Source organism: Sodiomyces alcalophilus, assembly GCF_042370955.1.
Source record: "Sodiomyces alcalophilus JCM 7366 unplaced genomic scaffold ACRALscaffold_7, whole genome shotgun sequence".
NCBI classification, from domain to species: Eukaryota; Fungi; Ascomycota; class Sordariomycetes; order Glomerellales; family Plectosphaerellaceae; genus Sodiomyces; species Sodiomyces alcalophilus.
The window spans coordinates 2,054,833-2,077,039 of record NW_027263538.1 but is presented as its reverse complement, the minus strand read 5'-3'; the positions used below and the strand labels follow the sequence as shown (position 1 = coordinate 2,077,039).

Genomic DNA, 22,207 nt, shown 5'->3' with positions numbered 1-22,207 from the left:
ATCATCTCGGTTTCTTTCTTCTTTTTTCCCTTCTTTTCCATTATGCCACCCGCGACTTTGCCGTCCTGTTAGGAAAGAAAGAACCCAAAAAAATCACACCAGCCCTACCTATACTTGGTGTCTTCTCCTACGGGCCAACACATCTCGTTGCCTCCTTTTTCTTTTCCTCCCACGCCTTATTCTCGTTTTCTTTCACTCATCCAAACACCTACAATATTCTTCCCTCGCCCATTCCTATCCTCTCGGTCTCTTCACGCTCTTACTCTTTACGTTTTACTCTAATTCTTATCCTACCAAATCTTGGGAATAAAGCTCGGGGTACCGGCTCTCCCGAGTCTGAACGCTGCTTTTTCAGCCTACTTGACCTTACTCACATACTTTACTCGCCTTACTACACGCCACACATCCAGCGTGGACCGTTTCCTCGTCACGGCCCATTACTGTACCCCGATTCTTCAACAGGTCGCTTCTTAGGCCGGTTCACCCAATTTTCAGAAGATATCTTCTCCCTCTGTTGACACCATTCTATCTATCCCCATCCATACAACATCCACTCTTTTCATTCTGCATCCTTTCATCCTCCTAGAACCATCCATCCACTTCCTTCGCGCCCTCGTCATCCTCCTCGCGTCATATTCGGATTCCCTTTCGGGGTCGTCTACACTTACTTTCATGTATCCCACCACCCGGCATCATGTCTGATACGGAGAATATCACGGAGAATGCCGCAGAGCAATCTGCATCTGCCACCCCAACACCCACTCCCAAGGCCACGCCGAAAGGAAAAGGACGAGGCCGTGGTCGAAAGGGTGCCGCGAATAAGAAGACCGCCGCCGCCGCCGCCACCGCCGTCGCTCCCAAGAAGGCCGTCGGCGGGAGACGCGGCCGAACCAAGCAGTTCGACGATGACAGGGTTCAAGCCTATTATGAACGCCAGCGCGAGCTCAAGGCCTACTACAACGAACTCTCCCACTACCTCAAGCCCATGCTTATCGAGCTGGCCGAGAGGGAAGTCGAGGCTCTCAAGACCGACCCCAACTGCCACAAGCGCGTCCCCGAGTACGACGTGCTCCGAGACGAGCTCAAGAAGCGCCTTGAGCACCAGATTCACTTGTCCGAGAACCGCCGCCGCTACGACGTCGACACCGAAAACAAGCGGGACAGAGAAGTCGTGGCTGCCATCCATGCCATCTACAAAGTAAGTTGGCTTTCCCCCCACACCTCTTTCACCGATCGCTTGGCCCTCGCCGGTTTTTACTGACTTGCATCCCAGAACAATTACGAAGATGCCGAGGAATGCTTCTTGGATGCACAGATTCGCCGCCTCGACCTGCTTGAGGAACTCTACGACAAGGACCAGCCCGTCGATGTACGTTTCGGGATTTTCTCTTTTCTTCTTTCCCTTTTTTTTCTTTGTATTTCTATCGTCCTTTCTTTCTTTCTTCTCTTCTCTCTCCGCTTTTATCCATCGTTTTGTCATAAACATCTCGAGAAGGCTTTGTTCATTACCTTTTGCCTCGCATCACGCGTCATTCGAGATCCCCGACTAACAATACACCTAGACCGTCGACGAGTCATACAACTACAAGCTCATTACTGACAAGGAGGCTAATGACTTTGGCCCTTATGAGGTATGGCATAACGGCCATCTCGTGCCATACCCGCAATTAGTCGAAGGGACGGAAGCCTATGCCCTGCGGCAAGCAGCCCATGCTCGACCACCCACACCCACAAAACCAAAGTCCAGATCAGCCCCCAAGCCGCAGCCAAAGCGCAAGGCCAAGGACCAGCCCGACGGCCAACCTTCTGCGAAGAAGGGCGGCCAAAATGCAGAATCCGAAGAACGCCAACCCTCAGCCGATCCTCCCGCTTCGCAGGTAGCCCCCGTTCAGCAGCACACCCAGGGCTTGTTGTCCGCGCAGCCCAACACGAACGCGGCCGCGTCAGAGGATCAGTCGGGCGAAAGCACCCCAGTCCCCGACGAAGCCGCTACTGGCCCTGTCCCTCTCAAGGACCGGGTCCCAGCCCTTCCCGCGTTTGCCTCGGAGCCCGACGAGTATGGATGTCGCCAGGTGAACAGAATTCCCACCAAGACCGAAATCGAGCGGGGCAAGATCATCCACAACCGCATCATCGTGCCCCCATCCTGGGAACTCGATCCCATCGAGATTGGCTACAGAGATTCGACCAACGATCCCACGCGCGCTGCCACGCTCGCCAAGCGGGGCAAGTACCTCGGAAAGAACGACACCAACACCTGGCATTACGATCCTATGCTGGCACGCCATGACGCCCGCACCATCCGCGACGAGGACATGGACCAGGAACTCGTCCAGCGACATCGAGTCCATCCAAGGTATGGCTACTTCCTGCCTCACAGCAAGAACGATGCCGAGGACCCCAGGCCCGTCGTACCGGGCGATAAGCCGATTGTCTACCTCACCCCCGAAGGCCAGACTATCCACGCTTCCCGCAGCATCATGCCGTGGAAGATTTCCAAGGCCATTGAAGAGAAGCAAAGCCAGAGGCGCCTGGCCACCGCTCTATCTGCCGTATGTGCCGCCGAGGGGATTGACGCGGAAGAAATCGAGGCGCCCGAGATGAAAGATTTGCGAGACATGCGCTCCAGGATCGCCCAGAGAGAGCGGACTGCGTCTGCCGAACCACAGGAACAGCCGGAAGGGGCGCCCTCTTCGGAAGCGGAGCTATCCTCGGAACCGATCCCCTCCTCAGGACCGTTATCATCCCCGGAACGGAAGCCTTCGTCAGAAACGATGCCCTCCTCGAAGGCGACGCCCCGCCCAACAGCAGAAACACCCCCTCCGAAAACAGCACCCTCCGACGAGACCCCCGCGGCTTTCGTCCCGGCGAACGACTCGGCCGTCAATGCTGCCGCCGTGGCTATCCTGCTGGACGCCGCTGCTTCCGTTTCGTCCGAACCCAAGCGCGAACCCAAGCCAGCACCTGCCCCGGCACCTGTTGCTGTCCCGGCCCCTGTCCCGGCACCTGTCCCTGCCCCGGCACCTGTGCGTCCGGCGACAAGGTCGTACGACGCCATCCGTGACATGGTCATTGAACACGCCCCGGTCGTCCGGCCTCCGCCCAAAGCTCCGGGCACCCTGAGCCTATCCATACTGGCAGACGTTTGCAGTTCGTCTCCCCAGCCGCCACTTCCATCTTCGAAGCGGCCGCGAGAGGAGAATGCCTCGGCGGCCGTTGGCCCGGCCAAGAAGCGTCCCTGCTTCCCGCACGCCGTTGAAGACTCTTCACTGCGATCTACTATCCAAAGTGATAACCTGCCTGGCCTGAGGGAACCGCCCGCACAGAAGCGTACTTCGAGTTTCACCATACCTTCGGTTGAGGAATTGGCTCTGAAGCCCACCATGTACCACGACACTCCTCACAATGGAGTAGTCGAGACTGCACGGCGCACCCGCGCCCGTCACACACGTGCCTCGGCCACTTTTGCCGAGCCGCCGCCTCCTGTTCGGCCGCCCGTGCACCATCACGACCTTCCGCCTGCTCGACCCACAGAGATGTCTACCATGCGGCCGGCTTATGCCGAGTCGCCCAGAGTGCAGTACCCCACGATGGAGCCGCCTCGAGCTGACGTCAGCCATCGGGCGCCGCCTCACCAAGAACCATATCCCATCGCCTATGGTCACCACCACAACTCTCTTCCTCCACTGCGGACTCGACCTAGTCATGCACAGGCATCGCGCATCCCCTTCACGAACCCCCATCACGCCCATGCCCCGCCGTCTCTCCCGCCCCTGCGGCCCCATCCGCATCACTCTTTTGCCGATACCAGCCACGGTTATTACGGCCATGGCATGAGCCGCATCGGGCATGACCACACCCCCACGAGGCCGCAGCCCGGCGCGGGCCACCCGTTTTCCAACATGACCCCCGGCGGTCATGCGGCACCGGCGCCGTCGCCTTACGCAACATACCCCACTTCGCAGTCTCTGGCCTCCCCGTACGCGCCCATCGCCCCGTCTCCCACGCAGGCCGGCCCATCCATGATGCCGTTCGCCGCGCAGTCGATGAACCCCAACCCGGACTATGGAAGTCCCATCCGACCGAGGACCGGCGGCGCAGGCCCGCCCCCTGCCAACGGGCGATATCGTGAGCTGGCGCCCGCGCCCCTGCCGGCCCACCGCCAGGGCCAGCAACAAGCCCAGGAGCTGCGGACGGTGCAATACGTTCCCGGAGAGAACATTAAGGATTATACGCCAACGGAGCAACCACCGGCCCGCGGACCGCAAGTCGTCCGGTCGTGGAACCAGTATTCCCACAAGACTAATAGGAGCCTTGGCGGTCAGGAGCGCCGTGATTCCAACTAGAAGGGGGGGACAGAAGCAGCCTCCTTCCCAGCGCCCGCGAAGGAAAAATCCACAATGGCAGCGAAAAGGTCGAGTTCGCGGTGTGGGCTTCGGTCTATAAGCCCAAGATTCCTTGATGTGAGCATAAGGGCTCCCCAGCGTGGTGAGATGGTCCGCAAGGCGAAGTACCGGAGGGAGGCCCAACCTTTTTTCTTTTTCTTTTTTTCTCATATATATTTGTTGGGCCCCGCCTCATTTCTCTCTGCGTTGGTCCGTTGAAGGAGTCCGACGCCTTTTGTATTATAGACGTGTTTTTCCTTTCAGCTCTTTCTGTTTTCTTTTTCGGTTGGATGATAGATACCCCTTCAGGCTACAAGGGAAAAAGGGGCACAAGGAGCAAACAGATCATCAGCGGCATGCATGCTTGTACATGATGAAGTGATGAGATGCGGTCTCGCCTGGATGGAACGAGACACGCATTTGACGATTTTGCAAACGGCCTGCGAACAATCTTGTGCCGAGGGCCGTGGGCGAGACGGCGGGATTGCGAGTGAATGATGATGGCACGGCTTTTGAGATGGTGCTGTTTTCCGTCCACTAATTATATGAGTTTCCTACGCCAAGAGTGAAGAACAATCCGAGTGCGGTTCGTGGCGTGAATAATTCATTGGCCTTCGATTAATATCACGAGTCTGTTAATCGCCTGGGACTGCTGGGCTTCCTATTTTCTCTCTCGGCATGTCATGTTTCTAAGAACAAGCAGAGGGTCAGAGTAGGGTGGGTATAGGGTATCATCACGGTCGGCCCACCCCCCTCCCTCGAATTTCTCATTATTTTGGCCTGTATTTCTTTACATTTCCCATCCTGTCTGTCCTTCCATTCCATACGCCGTCTTGTATGAATAACTTTTGCCAAGTCGTAGCACTTTGGTGTTACCGTCCAGAAGAAATAGGATGTGGCCCTCCGTACTAACCAATTCCACCAACCTTGGGAAAAGAGATGCGGAGGAAGCCTTTTCTTTGTTTATGCTTGCTTTTAATATAATCAAAGCAATAAGAATAGAATCATGTGGCTACCCAGCGCTCCCACGCCGGTGAGCCCAGCCACAGGATCTATTTCATCACATGGCTGTCGCACCGGGGTTCACCACGGCACCGTTGCCCATGGCAACGGAAAAGAGCTCCCGACCGAGGGGACCGGGGGGGTGCAGCGGGTAAACGGCGGCCTCCATGGTGTTGCCGTCGAAAATGACGGTGTTTTGGATGGGCTGCTGGGTTTGGCCGAGGACGTTGATGACGTCCTGGGCCAGCTGGCCGCCGATGATGGCGGTGACGGGGGCCATCTCGCTGCCGAGGTTCTGCAGGAAGCTGCGGAGGAATTCGGAGCGGAGGGTCTCGGAGGGGAGGCCGAGCTGGGCGTGGTGGGCGGTGGCGAGCTTGGTGAAGAGGGCGAGGTCCTCGTTGACGTGGCTGGGGAGGCGGCCGGCGTGGAGGGACTGGAACTGCCAGAGGGCGCGGAGGCAGGAGAGGGCGGGGGAGACGGCCTTGCGGCGGCGGGGGCTGCGGGCGATGTCGTCGGGGAGGTGGGCGGCCTCGGAGGCGAGGTACCAGGTGGAGTAGAGCTCGCGCTTGGTGACGGACTCGACCGTCTTTTTGCCGGCGCGGTGCTCCGTCTTTGTGGCGACGGCGACGACGGCGCGGGTGCGCGACTCGGGGCCGAGCTTGGTGGCGAGGTTGCTGAGGTCGCGCTCGATGACGTAGTCGTGCTCGATGAGGTCGGCGAAGATGAAGCCGTAGAAGCCGTGGGTGCCGGCGGCGTAGAAGGGTTTCTGGTGGAGGCGGGTGGCGGTGTTGATGATGTTGAGGGGGTCCGGGTCCAGGTCGGTGGCGATGACGAGGTCGAAGGCGGAGAAGTAGCTGGTGCCCTTTGCTTGGACGCGGTCCGGGTCGGCGTGGACGGCGACGCGGGGGTTGAGCCTCTGGACGGCGGGGGCGGCGGCGACGGCGCGGTTCTGGCCGAGGTGGTTCTGGTCGGCGGAGACGAAGAACTGCGATCCCAGGTCGAATTCGGTGACGACGTCGCCGTCGAGGATGGTGAGGGAGCCGATGCCGGCGAGGACGAGGTTCTTGGCGACTTCGTTGCCCAGGGCCTTCATGGTGATGAGGAGGACGTTTGCCCTCCTGATTTTCTCCTGTGCCTGCATGCCCCAGAGGCGAATCTGGCGATCGTACAAGGCGATCTCATCTAGACGAAGGAAGAAAGGGAGGAAAAGAGAAGTAAGTTAGTCAATGGAGTTTCTGGGACAAGTTGGGCAGCATCTGCTTTTTCTCTCTCACCTGCGCTGATGCCGTCATGGGCCACGGCAGGGGCGGCAGCAGATGTCACGATGGACACGGCACCATTGCCTGATGGGGGAGGGTTGGGGGTGGAGCTGAGAGGCTGTTGGGACATGAAGGCCTCGCCGGTGGGAAGCATGCCGGGGAGGACTTCGGGGACGGCGCCTGGGGCGACTTCTTGGAGGGCTTCCGGTAGGACCTGGTCCATGGGGGCCGAATGCGACGGGATGTCGGTAGTGGCAGGAGCAGACACGGGGGGCTGCGCTTGGTTATCTTGACGCGGAGCCTGGTTCTCCATGATGGTCGGTCCAGGTGAGAGGTAGAGGTAGAAAGTAGAGAGATGGAAGAGAATAATAGCAAGGGACGGCCAAAGTGAAGTTCAAAGAGGTCAAGAGATGGGTCGTGATTGGGTAGGATGATGGATGGGCTCTTCCTTGATTGGGAACAAACGGGCCAGACAAAGTCCATCGGTAGTGTGGCCCGTGCGTCCATCGTTGAGCCACTTGCCCGGAGCTAACTTGCTGCGCCACAGGTCTTCTACCATAATTACCTGCCACACTTTCCACACCTTCCGCATCTTCCAACAAGCAAGATCCTATGGGTCCGTACCTAGGTACGTACTTAGTACTTCATATACACCAGGTACATCGTATGTACCTATGCATTGCATCTTCGACCTATCCCCATGGTAATGCACGGGAAGAACCAGGAACTGCCGGGTATTACGAATAGCGCGCCTTATAAAGTCCTGCTATAGAATGGCATTAAAGATGTTTAGATTATAGTACCGTATTGCTTGGTTTGATTTGGTGTTATATTGTAGCTTTCTCTTCCCGCATGCCAGATTGCGCTTATAGTACCTAGGTACGTTTTACTAGAAGACACTGAGCAGCTTGTGGTGAAGTACCTTGTTCCTAGACAGTGGTTATACTGTACCACGCGGTATAGTCCACGGTGTCACGTCACATGCGACTACATACAGTACCGTGCCTGCCGTACGTACAGTAGACCCACTCGTTTCCCGTCCCCTCCTTTCGTGTCTGACATCCAGCTCCATTTCGCTTCCTCTTCACACTTTCTACTCCCAAGGCGTCACAACGAAACGGCCGTGTCTCCTCCAAACAAAACAGGCCCTTTGGTACTTTCTTTCTACTTGCCAGAGGTCCTGACACACCGCCTCTCCCACCCGAGTCGCCCTACTACTCCTGATCATCGAATTCAAAGCCGAAATCAAGGAGGGGCTCTCCCGCTGGCAATGTGGCACGCCCTGTGCCCTTCGACTCCGTGTCCCGGTATAAACCTGGTCACGTCACCAACGCCCGTCGACTCAGCTCTCCAAAAGGGCGTCAAGCCCAGGTTTTGACGCCGTGGCGCTGCCCGAACTCAGCCTTAACGTGCCCTAAACGCGCACACACACATATATACACATACACAGTTGGGCTTGGGGAGGCCGATAATGCCGACTCGGGGCTCCGGCCAACTGAATTACAATTCTACTCGGCCATCGCTTCAAGAGTCTCAAGGCTTTGGGGGCGACGACTTTCCTCCCCTGCCTTCCGATACTAGACTCCCGGCCCTGCGATCCGTCTCGTTCTGGGCAAGGAGGAACAGGAGCCCTGACCTGCGCGCTGGGTCTTCTTCCATTTCAACCGCAGTCTCTAGGCTTCGCCGCCGAGTGGCCGACCGTCTAGCCTCTCTACGAAATTCCGAATCCGAGTCGAACTCACCAAACCCACCAGAGGAGACTCCGAGTCGCCGCCTTCGCATCCGGAACCATCGCCTGGTCGATTGGAATCTTCAACAGGCAGAATACGAGGAGTTGCTGCGCGACCTTCACATTTCCGACCCTGGCCGCTTCACACCCTCGACTTTCAGCACCCTTCGCTTCCTCGAGCAGCAACAAGATTTTTTGCGCAACGTGACACAGCCGAACCATCCTGATAATAATACCTCTACGAGCGAGAGAAATAGAAACAACAATATCAACAGAAACAGAAACGGTATTCACGACCGCAGGTCGCCCGCCATGCCCCTCCCGTCCAACGACGACCAGGATCGCCGGCGCCGTTCGCGTCTCGGCGCCGCTGCTTCCAGAAACCGCCATCGGTCGACGGCTGCCGCCGCAACGGGCGACGGAGACGACGACCTGGACTTTGCCGGTTTGGCTGCCGGCGATCCGTTTCGAGCCGTATGGGAGCGCATGTCACAAAACGCTTCCTCGCCATTCTCCCCGCCGCAGCCGCCTCACGCGTCGTCTAATCTGGCCTCATCGAGCCTGAACATGAACACGTCGGCAGGCTCAGGCCAGCGACCGCAAGACCATTCGGACGATAACTACCGGGCAAAACGCCGCAAAATCGAGCCGGACCGGACCGCCCCGAGTTTCAAGGGTTTCCGGTACGGACGGTACGGTCAGGTCGAGCCCGGCGACCTGACCATGGAGATTGTGAGCTGCGACGGCGGTTTGTTCTCCAACGGATCGTCCTACACGTACGAAAACATCCTCAAAAATGACAAGTCGGTCTACTGTACCAAATCGAGCCGGTGCAACATTGTGCTGCGGCACCAAGGGGCCACTTGCTTTGTCCTCAAAGAGCTGATCATCAAGGCGCCCGGCTCGGGCAATTATTCCTCGCCGTATGTAACCAAAAGCGGCTCTTTATTCCATCCTGTCCAACTCATCTCGCTAACGTTCGCTCTCCTTGGCCCCAAATGACTAGTGTACGAGAGGGCATGGTATTCGTTTCCATGGACCAAGACGACCGGTTGACCCGCACGGCGCAGTACCAGATTCAATACGCGCCGCCGAGAAGCGGCAGGGAGCATCGCCCGCTGGCTCCCATCATCTCGATCCGCCATAACGAGGACGGGACGGTGGTTACGCGAACGTCCAGCAGCAACAGGCGGGTGTTGCGCATGGGGGGAGGCGACGACGACGATGACGAAGACGACGATCTGGGTACGGCTCAGATTCCGCCGGAATTCGCCACCGACGCGTCCCCGTTCAACGTGACGACGGCGTGTAGCGACGACGAGACCGACGAGGAGAACCCCCAGGCGCCCATCAACCGGCGGCCACCGAACAGGATCGGGGCCCTGCCGTTCGAGAGTGACAGCAGCGACGAAGGTGACTCGGTGGGCCACGACGACGAGTCTGGGCTCGACGACGCGTGGGCCCCTGCTTCGCGGCGCGGCGGGGCGCGAAACATGACGCTCGCCGAGGCGGCGGGCGCGCACCAACGTACGACTACTACGACGGCAGCGACGGCGACGGCGGCGCAGGAGGCGTCGAGAGCGGGCAGCGGGAGCGATCTAATGGCGCCGCACGCCAGATTCTACATTGAAAAGGACAAGAGCAAGTGCACGATCCGGTTCGACCCGCCGGTGTCGGGGCGGTTCATCCTGTTGAAGATGTGGAGTCCCAACCGCGAAGGTAGCAACATTGACATCCAGGCCGTCATTGCAAAGGGGTTTGCGGGACCGAGGTATTTCCCTTCCATCGAACTTCGGTAACCATCCCCTACTTATGGTATGGACGGCGAGGCAGAGGGGACTCGGTTGCTACGATGATACAGTATCTACATTCTGCATCGCTTAGGATGAGCGAATGACGGACGGTCGGCGTTTTGGGAGTTGATGATGGCATACCTAGTTTTACATGGCCCATCGACGTACATAGGTCATGATGGGCAACCAATTCACATGAAGTTGTTCATCTGCTTAACTATGGTTCGCCTTGGAATGTTTCTCCCGTTCTGAATGTAGAAAAAAAGGGTAAATAAAGGATTTGAGTAGAAGTACTGAGATGAAGAAACCCGAGAGGAAAGAAATAATGTGACATTTCCGGTGTAGTTGTATTCTAGGGGCTGGTTCTATGCATCTCAGATGTCGAGATGCGGTCATGGGAGATTGACGTTCATTCCTGCGAGTAGCGAGTCGTAAACTGGGGCACCACCCAAGTGAATGCAGCCAACATTCCAAGATTCCACCAAATTCATTCTCACCGGACGGCATAACGCAACGTAAGCAACTACAGAAACCACAACACAAGTCGAGCTCAAAAGCCACGTTCTCGCAATGACACCTTCATCCGCCCCGGCGGCAGCGTTGGAGCTCACGCTCATCGTCGCCGCCACGCGCTCCATGGGTATCGGCCTCAAGGGCGGACTCCCCTGGACGGGCCTCAAGAAGGAAATGGCCTACTTTGCATGCGTCACGAAGCGCCTTCCACCGCAGGTATTCATTCATTCCTTCATTTATTTACCGCCGCGTTGGCTGACGTTTAAACAGGCTCCCCCCGGCACCCTAAACGCAGTCATCATGGGCCGTAAAACATGGGATAGCATCCCCGAGCGGTTCCGGCCGCTGAAAGACAGGGTCAATGTCGTCATAAGCCGGTCTCACCCTGATCTCGCCGCCGCATCGTCCGCCACCACCGCAACCGAACCGGTGCGGGTGCCGTCGTTCGATGCGGCCATGGCGTACCTGGCCTCGGCGGACCGGCAGCCCGTGGGGAAGGTGTTTGTCATCGGCGGGGCGCAGATTTACGGTGCTGCGCTGGCGACCAAGCATGCCAGGCGGGTGTTGCTGACGAGGGTGCTGGAGCCCGAGTTTGAGTGCGATGTTTTCTTTCCCTTGGCTTTGGGGGGCGAGAGTGAGAAGGGATGGGCTATGAGGGACAAGGCGGCGCTGGATGCCTGGGTTGGTGAGGAGGTCCCGGAGGGTGTGCAGGAGGAGAATGGCACGCGTTATGAGTTCCAGATGTGGGAAGCTACGGAGAGCGATCGGAATTAGGTATCGTCTGGGAGCACATGGAGTGGTGGGTAGGTTCATGATTGGGAACTTGATAGATCTATCTTTTAGCCGGCTGCTTGTCGTACACGATCGATGGGTAATACGAATATACCCAGGATCACCATCCCTTTTGTATCATACATGAAAATGGTACAGTTTACTTTGGCTTGTACAATGTGTGTCGACATGCACACATATGGGCCATCTCTCCCATCTGCCAGATCACCCGGCTCCATATCACAAATCTCACCGTCCGCTAACACATCCTGAACTCTCGCTCAACCGGTGGCGTTCTCTACCCTCTTCGCCTGGCCACCCACACCAGCACCCGCAGAAGCACCACCACCGCCACCGCCATCGTACAACGCCTTCAAGTCGTCGCAAGGCCGATCGACCAGGGAAAACATGGCCCTAGGGTCCCTGCGGAAGACGTGATTCGGGGCAGCGATGAGGCTCTCAATGTCCATGGCGTCGAGGTCCTTGAGGGTGAGGCGGATCCAGACGACAATGGCGGCGAGGGAGCGAAAGTCGACGTCGTCGCGGGCCTTGAAGAGGTTCCGCCAGACGGCCGAGGCGAGCACGCGGTCGCTGCCCTTGGCGAGCCCCTCGTCGTAGGCGGCGATGAGCCCGCGCCACTGCATGAAGATGTCCTTGAGGTAGCGCTGGCGGAGCGCCGACGACGCCATGCCGTGGTTCAGGTGCATGACGCGCTCGCAGTCGAAAAAAAAGTTGTCGATGAACTGGGCCTGCATCGTCTTGGCCACGTCGCGCTCGAGACACCGCATGCGCGCCATGACGAGGTACATGTGCAGCATCGTGACGTGGGACCAGGAGCTGAAGGAGGGGGAGAGGTTGAAGACTGGGTCAGGTTAGTTGGCGTTGTCCGAGAGAGAGAAAAGTAGATATAAATAATGACCTGAAAAATTACAAGAACATAAAACGAAAAAGAAGAAGAAGAAAAAAACTCACCCTCTAACCACGGCCCTTCAGGTGTTCCTAGCTCCTCGCCCTCGGCCGTCTTGGGTACCTCATCCTTCTTCCGCAGCTCTTCCGAGATGGTGTACGCTGCCGGCGCGGCACACAGCTTGTATAGCTTGTCGAGGGAGCTGGTGAGGAGGTACGGCGTCGATATGGCGTTGTAGGCGGCTAGACGCGACCCGACGTTCCGCAGGGCGGCCGACGCCGAGCCCGCAGGAGCATCGGACGGCCGGGCGGTTTCGGTGGTGGAGGCATTCGGGGGAGCGGAGGACGGCGATTGGGAGGTAGGTCGCGCGGTAGATCGGGAGCCGGCGACTGCGCGGTGGTAGGCCGAGTGGGTGAATGGACGTCGTCGTGTGGGAAGCGCTGCGGATGCGGTCACGCGTCTTGAGGAGGTCGAGAAGGAGGAAGAGGTGAGAGGGAGGTCGGTCGAGAGGCGCAGGTTCCTTGCCAAATGGCGAGCATGGCGGCAACTCTGGCACGCCATTTTCGGAGGGAGAATGAGGTTGATTAGATGAAAATCATTGAATAGATTTCGATTGTATCCTTCACACTGGCGCCGCGGTATTAGGGGAGGGGTTGAGCGGTGGTGAGTTCTGTATTGAACCTCAACTGTAGGTCTAGTCGTCTACTCGTCATTGGAAAAAAGTTCCAATGGCATTCTTCGCTTCGTTGGGTCCATCTTAGTAAGTCACTTGATAGCGTCGGAGAAACACCGGCTCAATGGTACAATGGTACGAGTGACCGTACCTCGGTGTAGTTCGGTATAGCTCGGTGCCCAATGTCGCGATCAACTTATCACGAGTTGGTCAGGAGTCCGGCCAATTAATTGTACACACTGATCCTTTGTATTCTCACCTACTGTACACGGGTATTACAAGTTTCCATATTCCTAATATACAGTCTTCATCCAAATAATACAAGGCCATGCTACCTATCCGCTAGTCACCTTGGAGAACACCAAGGTGGCGTTGGTACCGCCGAACCCAAAGCTATTCGACAAGGCGACGCCAACTTCCTTTTCCTGCGCCTTGCCAGCAACAAAGTTGAAATCGGCGCCAACGTCCGGTTGTGTGAGGTTCAGCGTCGGCGGGACTATGTTCTATACGACCATGTCAGCGGGCTAGGGAATACGAGAGGACGAGAGGACGGACAGAAAAAAGACAGACAGAAAAGAAAAAAAAAGAAAAAAAGAGAAAAAAAAAAGGACGAGGGGACTCACCTCCTTGACAGCAAGAACCGAGAACAACGCCTCAATGGCCCCCGCCGCCCCCAGCAAATGTCCAACGGCTCCTTTGGTACTACTCACCGTCACCTCCGCCTCGTCCTCCCACCCCTCCTCGCCAAGCAACACCGACCGAATGGCCTTGGCCTCAGCCGCATCCCCAATCTGCGTCCCCGTCGCATGGGCGTTGACATAATCGACCCTCCTCGGCACGACGCCGGCGCGCCGCAGCGCGGACCGCATCGCCATGGTCGCACCGGTCCCGTCCTCCCGCGGCGCGGTGATGTGGTACGCGTCGGCGCTGCACCCGTACCCGGCCAGCTCGGCGTAGATGGGCGCGCCGCGGGCCCTGGCGTGGCCCAGCTCCTCGAGCACCAGGGCGGCGGCGCCCTCGGCGACGACGAAGCCGGCGCGGTCGCGGTCAAAGGGCCGGCAGCTCGCGGGCGGGTCGTGGTTGTAGGCCGTGGAGAGCGAGCGGGCGCGGCCGAAGCCGGCAAAGGTGAGCGGGTGGATGCACGACTCGGTGCCGCCGGCGACCATGACGTCGGCGTCGCCGTAGGCGATGAAGCGGCTCGCGTCGCCGATGGAGTGGGCCCCCGTCGTGCAGGCTGTGGTGACCGAGTGGTTGGGGCCCTGGAAGCCGTGTTTCATGGAAATGTGCCCTGCTGCCATGTTGATGAGGATCTTGGGCACGAAGAGGGGGGAGACTTTTTTGTAGCCCTGCGCGTGTCAGATGGTCGTCTGTCCTGGATACTTCGTCCGTGGATATCTTGTCCTCTTGGAGGTGAAGAGTGTGTCCTCTTTGTAGAGCAAAAGTGTTTCCATAAAAAAAGGAGAAAAAAAAAAAAACTCACATCTTGATGAAAAGCGAGGCTCGTCTCGTACATCTCCTCTAAATTCCCAATGCCGCTCCCCATGCACACCCCCGTCGCCGCCCTATCCTCAGGCCTCGTGGGGTTCCAGCCGGCATCGTCGAGGGCCATTTGCGCGCTGGCCATGGCGTACTGGACAAAAGTCGGTAGGCGTCGTTGATCCGTGGCGCTGAGCCAGTCGGACGGCCGCCACTCGTCGCGGGGCACGAGGCCGGAAACGGTGCTGGGCAGTTCACGCCATCGCTTCTGCGGTTCCCAATGCGCTATGCTCGTGATGCCCGACTCGCCCGCAAGGAGGCGATTCCACGTCGTCCTCACACCTACGCCGAGGGGCGTGATCGCTCCCAGGCCCGTCACGACAACCCGTCGCATTCTCCTCCCATGTCCGTTTGTTAGGTTAAGGGAGATGAACGATTATCGAGAGGGTTGGGTGAGCATAAGTTGTCGGGACTGATGGTTGATGAACGTCATCTCACAAAGCAGCACGACAGTTTGTGAGCCTTGTGGGCAGGTACGTACCAAGCTCAGTCCGATAAGGAGTCTTATCGATAAGGTCCCTGGAAAGATACTTCGTACTTCGTACTTCGTACCGTCGAGTACCGTCCTATCCTAATTGGTAGGTGAATAAGCCCCACAATTACCGTCGGCTCGGTCCCTCTGTGGAGCCCGTCTTTGTTTGGAGGGTTCCACAGGGCCCAGACCAACAGGTACAGAGGTACATCTCAGTACTATGGTACACGTTGCGTTGTCCCTGAACGTGTCTTTGTTCGTCCCTCGACCAAGGCTTCACCGTCAACCCAATTCCTCATATTCACGTCGAGGTCCAGCTCTACAGAGTCTCAATTCTCTTCTGCCAGGATGCCCACCTCATGACGACCATATAACTTCTTTTTCTCACTCCATTGATCTCTATTTGTGGTTTCATCCACTGATATCAACGGGCGGCCAGGACTTCAACCCACAGCTACGATTTGCGCAGACTTGGATTCCATACTCATGGTCGTCCCGCCACTTTCGTTTGTCTGTCCATAGTCTCTGGCGTCTCTCCGTTTCCTCCGTTACATGTAGTTGGCTACATCTCGTATAGTCTAAGGATCGCCACTCATCCGCCTGCTCAGCACACAACGCTCAAGAAACGCCTCCTTTCTGCTACCGCTTATTACCAGCCTCATCGCGAGTCCATCGATTGGAATAGACTGCTCTTTACCTGGCCGTATCCGATAGCATCTGAACTCTCAATGTCTGAGCGCTTCATTTAGTCCGGTATCACCATTACCCTACAGTATCACACAATCCATCACCAGCCCCGTGTTGGCCTAGGTCACATCTTCGCCAAAGGCAACATCTGCCCGTCGACTTTATACTTCCGCCATATCTGCGCCATCCTCTCGACCCTCCGCCACGTCGTCCTCGCGTGTTCCCATTGGGAAATCGGCTCACGTGTTTATTACCTCTTCTGCCTCCCCCTCTTTAAGAAGCCCCGCTGCCTCTGATGCCATAACACCTGCTTGTTCTCCTCGCTGGTCATACTATCCAATTTCTCCCGTTTCTCCCCGGGGAAACGAAATATATGACCATGACCAAGTCGTTCAGCAGCCGCCCGTCTTTGGGCGCTGCCATGCCCGACAACGAGTACGAACTGGAGGCAACAAAGGTACAGGCGCAGGCCAGCGGGCGCGAGGTGGACGGACGCGTCGACTCCTTGGCCGCGGGCGTCGAACGCCAGGCCAAGGACGCTTCGCAGAGTCCCTCGCAGTGGGGAGGTGAGTCGAGTATCTTTGCGCGTGGTGATGATGACGACGACGATGAACAAGGGTCCGAACATGAGCTCCTCTTAGATCCCGCCCTCGCCGACGAATACGACTCAAGACCGAGAGACCGAGACGCCGACGCCGACGTCGACGCCAACGCCGTGATAGACGAGGAGGCCCCCATGGAGAAGGAGAACGAGGAGGACTCGCCCTACCCCGAGGTCCGCGCCGCCGTCCGCAACTTCGACGAAGAAGCCCCCTGCAACACCATCCGCGCCTGGACCATCGGCCTGGTCCTCGTCATTGCCGGCGCCTCCATGAACACCTTCTTCTCCCTGCGCTCGCCGTCCATCGGCATCAGCCCCCTCGTCGCCCAGATCATCGCCTGGCCCATCGGCCACGGATGGGCCAAGATTATGCCCTCGAGACGCTTTACCACCTTTGGTGTCTCCTGGAGCCTGAATCCGGGCCCTTTCAACAGAAAAGAGCACACCATCATCGTCGTCATGGCCAGCGTTTCCTTCTCCGTCGCCTATGCTACCGACATTATCCTTGCGCAGATGGTCTTTTACAAACAGGACTTTGGCTTCGCTTTCCAGCTGCTTCTCACCATTTCCACGCAGTCCCTGGGGTATGGCATTGCCGGTATTCTCAGAAAGTTCCTCGGTGAGTTTGCCTGCTTTTGACTTCACATCCATATATACACAGTCCCCTATCCAGAGCTGACCCCCCTAGTGTACCCGGCTTCCATGATCTGGCCCGGCATCCTCGTTTCCGTTACTCTGATGAACGCCATGTACGACAGAAATGACCGCCCCGACCCTACCATCATCGGCGGCAAAATGCCCCGGTATAAATGGTTCGGCGTAGTCACCTTGGGAGCTTTCATTTACTACTGGATCCCAGGCTTTCTCGCCAAGTTCCTCAGCGTCTTCGCCTTCGTCACTTGGATCGCCCCGAACAACGTTGTCGTGAACCAGCTGTTCGGAGGCTCGACCGGGCTCTCCCTCCTCCCCATCACTTTTGACTGGACCCAGATCACCGGCTTCATCGGATCGCCTCTGATCCCTCCCTGGTAAGAGATAGGGCCCTCTCCATCGCCTGATCCCCTCCAGTTGCCTTGCCAGGAAACGCTGACACGGCGACCCAGGGAGGCCATTGCAAACACGTTGATCGGCGTTGTTGTATTCTTTCTGTTTGGGTGCTCCGTTCTCCATTATACCGGCGTCTGGTATTCCGAATATCTGCCCATGAGCGACTCGGGCACCTACGATAATACCGGCAAGCCTTACAACACGACCCGCATTCTCACCGAGGAGATGACACTCAATGAAGAGGCCTACTACAACTACTCTCCGCTGTTTATCAGGTAAAAGAGAAACCCCTTTTCTTTACTTATCGAGGTGAATAACAGTAGACGTCAAGCTAACCAGTACAGCACCACGTTTGCCATGTCGTATGGCCTTTCGTTCGCGGCCATTTCTTCCCTCGTCGTCTATACCTACTTGCACAACGGCAAGCAGATCTGGCAGCAGTATAGGAACAGCGCGAGGGAGCAGCCGGACATCCACATGAGACTCATGAGCAAGTACAAGGAGGCGCCCAGCTGGTGGTACTGGGGCTTGTTCGCCGTTGTAAGTCGTCTTCCCACGCGCCGCCTCCTTTATGACCCCCCTTGAACCACAGCCTGACATGACCCCCTTGTAGATGCTGGCACTCGGGTTCGTCGCCGTGCTAGGGTATCCAACCAAGATGACCTGGTGGGCCTTCCTCCTCTCCGTGGCCATCTCCTTCATCTTCTCTGTCCCCATCGGTATCATCCAGGCCGTCACCAACCACCAGATCGGTCTCAACGTGATGACCGAGTTTATCTACGGATATCTCCAGCCGGGCCGGCCTCTGGCACTCATGATGTGAGTTCTCACTTCTGTCGTAATAATCTTTTGACGGGGAAATTGGTAAATCATGCTGACTTACCGCTCCACCTCCCAGCTTCAAAACGTTTGGATACATCACCATGTCGCGCGCCCTCAGCTTCGTAGCCGACCTGAAGTTCGGCCACTACATGAAGATCCCGCCCCGGACCCTCTTCTGGGCCCAGGTCATCTCCACCACCGTCTCGTGCGTCGTCCAGATCATCGTCCTCAACGCCGCCCTCAACACCGTCGACGGCGTGTGTACCCCGGACCAGCCCGACCGCTTCACCTGCCCCGGCGCGCGCGTCTTCTTCGCCGCCTCGGTCATTTGGGGCCTCCTCGGCCCCGCCCGCATGTTCTCCCCCGGCCAGATCTACTCGGGCCTCTTCGCCTTCTTCGCCCTGGGCGCCGTCGTGCCCGTCGTCATCTACTTTGGCGCCAAGCGCTGGCCCCGCTCGCCCTTTGGCTTCCTCATGGCCCCGCTCATCTTCGGCGGGCCCAGCAGCATCCCCCCGGCCACCCCGCTCAACTACCTCAGCTGGGGCACCGTCGGCCTGACCTTCCAGTACTGGATCCGCAAGCGCCACTTCAACTGGTGGTCGCGCCTCAACTTCCTCACCTCGTCCGGCCTGGACCTCGGCCTCGCCCTCGCCACCCTCGTCATCTTCTTCGCCCTGTCCATGCACAAGCTCGAGCCCCCCAAGTGGTGGGGCAACGAGGTCATCAAGACGACGCTGGATTTCAAGGGCAAGTCGGTCCAGGCGCATGTCCCCGATGGCCAGACGTTCGGGCCGAGTGAGTGGTAACGATTGTTGGATCATGTCTTCATGTCGAGGTGGACTTTGCCCGGTTGATCAAGTCTCATGTCTGCTTTGTCGAGACCCATGTGTTGTTCTTCTACTGTGATGCTCCAGTTTCTCGTGCAAAGTAGAAATCTTGATTACGAACTCACGCTACGCATGTTTGTGTCTGACGCAGCGCTTCGCGTTGATATCATGGGGAGGAGAGGGAGAAGGAAATAAACATAATGAACGTGTCCCTTGGATTTACACCGTCGTCTATGCAACCTACTCCTGACTTGTCGCGCCTACTAGCATTCCGAACTCTACCCTAGGCATCGACAGGGCTAACACGCTCCGCGTGTAAAATTTCAAGGAGAGATCCGCCATTTCCAACATCACCCGGGCGTTCACTGGCCCATGAGGTCATGGCAGTTATGGAACGGGTGGATTCACGATGGAAAATGGTGGCAGGCATTCTAAAGTGCCTAATGGAGTCTCGGAACAAGTTTCTCGTCACAATGAATGTGAGCCAGTGGGAGAAACTGATTGAATTCCCAATCTCCGAGCGCTCAACTCTGACATTGTCACTACAAAGTAGATCAGACCAGTGAGCCGTCCTATCTGTTGCTGGCGTTATATGATCTAGTATCGACACGGTATATAGGGATGGAATATATGGATGGAAATTTCATTGACGCAACAAGGGTATCAAAACGCATACCATAACCGTGTTGTTTCACAGAGGCATGAGACACCTACGTCCAAGGCACGCAACTGGACATGGCGCTGGTCCGATCCATCCCATACTCTCTCGCAACTTAGACTCCAAACTGGGAGGGCGAATATAGGGTCGCGACTGGCGGCGTAGATGGCATGTTTCTCGTGCGAGAAGGTTCGGACATAGGATATCCCGATGATCCTTGCGGAATCGCATCCCGAACACGACCTGCGCTGGACGCGGAAGACTCGGTAGGCCCGCCCACGGGCACAGACGCGGCTGTAGGGCCCGGGTTCCAAAGATTCTCAAAGTCAAGTTCACCCTCAGTCCCATCGACATCGCGGAGGCTCCCGCTGCTTACGGGCGAGATTCCCGTGGCCGAGCCCTGTCCACTACCAGCCATAGCCCCGGCGTTTGGGCTTTCCATCTTCTTCAGTAGGTGTTCCAGCGGCGGGACTCCGTGGCGAGATGGATGGGATGGCACTGTGACCAGCGAGTTTTTGCGGGAGACGCCCCTAGAAGAAACGAGACATGACACGGGGTCTCTGAGCTCCTTTTGTGTGCCGAGGACAGTGGGAAGAGCAGGTGTGTCCATGTGCTTTGCTCGCACGTCCTCGACAGCAGCTCGGAATGAGTAGAGGATGCAGAGCAGACGATTTGCTTGTGGATCTGTCTCAGCGCAATACCTCATGATTTCCACGGCACTATCCATGGAATCGCTGTACGAAGGATTTTCGTAAACGGACACAAACTCGTTGCTGAGCACAATGAGACAAGCGGCGAACAGGAAATACCTGGTTGGTTATATTAGCCAATGGAGGGAGCTGTGGCTGTGTGAACGTGGGAGAGGGGCCGGTCCCAAGTCCAAACAGGCACTCACAGAACAAACGGGTTTCGGCGAGGCAGATACTCGCATCTGTAGGCCTGGTCGACGAGTCGTATGGTTTGACAAGACGCCACAAGGCATGCTTCGCAATATCTAGACATACGGTTGATCCAGCGCGGAACGGTGAGCGCCTGGCCACTCCTTTCGTTGTGAACTTTGCTGAGAAGGCAGATGAAAAAGGGTCGCGTCAGAAGGAGAATGGAGTGGCAGTGGAAGAGATTGACATGTAGCGCGGAGATGGCCGCAGAGGTATCTGTGGACGACGTTCCCACTGCTGTGAAGTGCAGTCGAGAATGCAGGGAATTGCTCCACGCTTTGCTCTGCGCTGCTATCTCCTGGGCAAGGCGTATGGAGATTTTGCGCCGGGCGTAAATTTTCTTGAGAATTTGCCCCGTGATTTGGCAGCTCCGGACAGCTGCATCGAGGCCGCTGGAGGTGTCGGCCACGGGAACAAGCTCCCCCCGCGCGTCCTTTTCGTACACAAGAAGTGCACCCTCGGAACATTCGTTCTCGTCGATGGCGACAGGACGGCCCAGGGAAGCAGCAAGGAACCTGTCGAGGACAAAGAGGCTGCGCCACAGGTTCCGCCTGAGCTTTATGTGTTCACTCGTGAAGATGAAGTCGTTCTCCTGAACTCTGTGCAGGCCAAGAGAATACGCAGACCGGACAGCCATGCCTGTTGCCACATGTCAGCGCGCTGCTGCCAGGTGATGTTCCAAAAGCGCGCCAGGCACTCACCAAAGTAAGCGTAGGCCGCGTTTCGCTTCGAGACGGACAGCATGTAGACGGCCATAAGGGTAAGTGCTTGAACCGACCAGAAGTCGGCATCCTCAAACCCTGACATGGGATCTCCCAGGAGCTTGGCATTCCTGAAAAACATCTCTGCTCGGTCGTATGGGCCTGTCCGAAGCCGTTCATATACCTCAGCTTCTCTGGATCCAGTTGGCGCCGTCCCCAGTACCATGCCAATAGCGAAGGTGAGGTAGAACAGGCACAGCGACGATGATCGTGTATTTAGAGGATCCGAATAGCACGCGTCTACACTTTGCTCAAAAGCAGACCTGTTGAAAATGTCGATCAAACCGTGGGTCTAACAAAGAAGCATCAGCAACGTAAAGCCAAATCCAAATGGATGCGCATACGACACGGCTGTGCTAGGGACACACATTTGTGAAAAAAGACTCAATCAGTATATCTGCCGTCTCCCTATCTGGGAGCATAAGGGGTGGTCTGATGTGAGGGGGCACGGTCGTTGTCGCCTCCATGATCTTGTGCCTGTCCGGGTCGAGGGTGAAGTCGTTGGGTCCGGTCCTCGTTTCGACGACTATTCGTATCAGCTGAAGATAGGCGAGGGAAGCCGAATCGCCGACGTATACTTGAGAAAAATACACGTCAATGAGAGGCGCCTGAGGACCAGGATTGGGGATCAGGCTTAAGAGAACCTACGTAGTCGCCCAGTAGGGTCTTGTAACATTCTGGTGGACTGGAGCAATGATGTCTCTTCGTCAGGTGCAGTAGCGCTGCTGCTGCCTCCCGAGAAGGAGTCGAGCTCTGTTTCTCGCGGAGTGAGACGTGTTGACGGCTCAACTTTGACCAGTGTGTCGAATTCGACTCGGGGTTTATC

The 22,207-nt window shown here is 57.2% G+C and overlaps 9 protein-coding genes across 9 annotated transcripts; 5 read left to right on the top strand and 4 right to left on the bottom strand.

Moving 5' to 3' along the window:
- Positions 1 to 42: 42 nt before the first annotated feature.
- ACRALDRAFT_212353 (uncharacterized protein) lies at positions 43 to 364 on the top strand (the record flags this gene model as incomplete). Its single annotated transcript, XM_071023861.1, has 3 exons — positions 43 to 67; positions 103 to 245; positions 356 to 364. 3 exons carry the CDS (start codon positions 43 to 45, stop codon positions 362 to 364), a joined length of 177 nt encoding a protein of 58 aa, XP_070872623.1.
- Positions 365 to 694: 330 nt separating this feature from the next.
- ACRALDRAFT_1082878 (uncharacterized protein) lies at positions 695 to 4,585 on the top strand (the record flags this gene model as incomplete). The annotated part of the gene is made up of 3 exons (XM_071019371.1): positions 695 to 1,198; positions 1,274 to 1,369; positions 1,563 to 4,585. The coding sequence occupies 3 exons, from the start codon at positions 695 to 697 to the stop codon at positions 4,344 to 4,346; spliced, it is 3,384 nt and encodes a 1,127-aa protein (XP_070872622.1). The 3' UTR covers positions 4,347 to 4,585.
- An 860-nt stretch (positions 4,586 to 5,445) lies between these two features.
- ACRALDRAFT_1082879 (uncharacterized protein) lies at positions 5,446 to 7,019 on the bottom strand (the record flags this gene model as incomplete). Its single annotated transcript, XM_071019372.1, has 3 exons — positions 6,662 to 7,019; positions 6,010 to 6,569; positions 5,446 to 5,973 (listed from the first exon to the last, which is right to left on the bottom strand). The coding sequence occupies exons 1-3, from the start codon at positions 6,957 to 6,959 to the stop codon at positions 5,446 to 5,448; spliced, it is 1,386 nt and encodes a 461-aa protein (XP_070872621.1). The 5' UTR covers positions 6,960 to 7,019.
- A 731-nt stretch (positions 7,020 to 7,750) lies between these two features.
- On the top strand, positions 7,751 to 10,460 carry ACRALDRAFT_1077423 (uncharacterized protein). The gene is made up of 2 exons (XM_071018638.1): positions 7,751 to 9,298; positions 9,382 to 10,460. Exons 1-2 carry the CDS (start codon positions 8,118 to 8,120, stop codon positions 10,172 to 10,174), a joined length of 1,974 nt encoding a protein of 657 aa, XP_070872620.1. The 5' UTR covers positions 7,751 to 8,117; the 3' UTR covers positions 10,175 to 10,460.
- Positions 10,461 to 10,738: 278 nt separating this feature from the next.
- Positions 10,739 to 11,455, top strand: ACRALDRAFT_2111503 (uncharacterized protein; the record flags this gene model as incomplete). The annotated part of the gene is made up of 2 exons (XM_071023524.1): positions 10,739 to 10,897; positions 10,952 to 11,455. 2 exons carry the CDS (start codon positions 10,739 to 10,741, stop codon positions 11,453 to 11,455), a joined length of 663 nt encoding a protein of 220 aa, XP_070872619.1.
- Positions 11,456 to 11,757: 302 nt separating this feature from the next.
- ACRALDRAFT_2076525 (uncharacterized protein) lies at positions 11,758 to 12,584 on the bottom strand (the record flags this gene model as incomplete). The annotated part of the gene is made up of 2 exons (XM_071022284.1): positions 11,758 to 12,314; positions 12,425 to 12,584. Coding segments are annotated over 2 exons (717 nt in total), but the record flags the coding sequence as incomplete, so codon positions are not given.
- A 682-nt stretch (positions 12,585 to 13,266) lies between these two features.
- Positions 13,267 to 14,981, bottom strand: ACRALDRAFT_1044125 (uncharacterized protein). The gene is made up of 3 exons (XM_071015339.1): positions 14,513 to 14,981; positions 13,656 to 14,378; positions 13,267 to 13,535 (listed from the first exon to the last, which is right to left on the bottom strand). The coding sequence occupies exons 1-3, from the start codon at positions 14,900 to 14,902 to the stop codon at positions 13,368 to 13,370; spliced, it is 1,281 nt and encodes a 426-aa protein (XP_070872617.1). The 5' UTR covers positions 14,903 to 14,981; the 3' UTR covers positions 13,267 to 13,367.
- Positions 14,982 to 15,377: 396 nt separating this feature from the next.
- On the top strand, positions 15,378 to 19,403 carry ACRALDRAFT_1044127 (uncharacterized protein). Its single transcript, XM_071015340.1, has 6 exons — positions 15,378 to 16,947; positions 17,017 to 17,356; positions 17,432 to 17,650; positions 17,720 to 17,915; positions 17,989 to 18,194; positions 18,274 to 19,403. The coding sequence occupies exons 1-6, from the start codon at positions 16,101 to 16,103 to the stop codon at positions 19,001 to 19,003; spliced, it is 2,538 nt and encodes an 845-aa protein (XP_070872616.1). The 5' UTR covers positions 15,378 to 16,100; the 3' UTR covers positions 19,004 to 19,403.
- Positions 19,404 to 19,423: 20 nt separating this feature from the next.
- ACRALDRAFT_2036909 (uncharacterized protein) lies at positions 19,424 to 21,805 on the bottom strand (the record flags this gene model as incomplete). Its single annotated transcript, XM_071020819.1, has 4 exons — positions 19,424 to 20,491; positions 20,578 to 21,259; positions 21,322 to 21,673; positions 21,750 to 21,805. Coding segments are annotated over 4 exons (1,784 nt in total), but the record flags the coding sequence as incomplete, so codon positions are not given.
- Between the last annotated feature and the right edge of the window lie 402 nt (positions 21,806 to 22,207).

Bases quoted from the DNA above. Each gene is read 5' to 3' on its own strand.
- ACRALDRAFT_1077423 (XM_071018638.1), top strand. From the start codon at position 8,118: ATGCCGACTCGGGGCTCCGGCCAACTGAATTACAATTCTACTCGGCCA. The intron at 9,299-9,381 runs GTATGTAACCAA...CCAAATGACTAG, and splicing joins TCGGGCAATTATTCCTCGCC to TGTACGAGAGGGCATGGTAT.
- ACRALDRAFT_1044127 (XM_071015340.1), top strand. From the start codon at position 16,101: ATGACCATGACCAAGTCGTTCAGCAGCCGCCCGTCTTTGGGCGCTGCC. The intron at 16,948-17,016 runs GTGAGTTTGCCT...TGACCCCCCTAG, and splicing joins TATTCTCAGAAAGTTCCTCG to TGTACCCGGCTTCCATGATC. The intron at 17,916-17,988 runs GTAAGTCGTCTT...ACCCCCTTGTAG, and splicing joins ACTGGGGCTTGTTCGCCGTT to ATGCTGGCACTCGGGTTCGT.
- ACRALDRAFT_1044125 (XM_071015339.1), bottom strand. From the start codon at position 14,902: ATGCGACGGGTTGTCGTGACGGGCCTGGGAGCGATCACGCCCCTCGGC. The intron at 14,379-14,512 runs GTGAGTTTTTTT...TGACACGCGCAG, and splicing joins GCCTCGCTTTTCATCAAGAT to GGCTACAAAAAAGTCTCCCC. The intron at 13,536-13,655 runs GTGAGTCCCCTC...ATGGTCGTATAG, and splicing joins CGGTTCTTGCTGTCAAGGAG to AACATAGTCCCGCCGACGCT.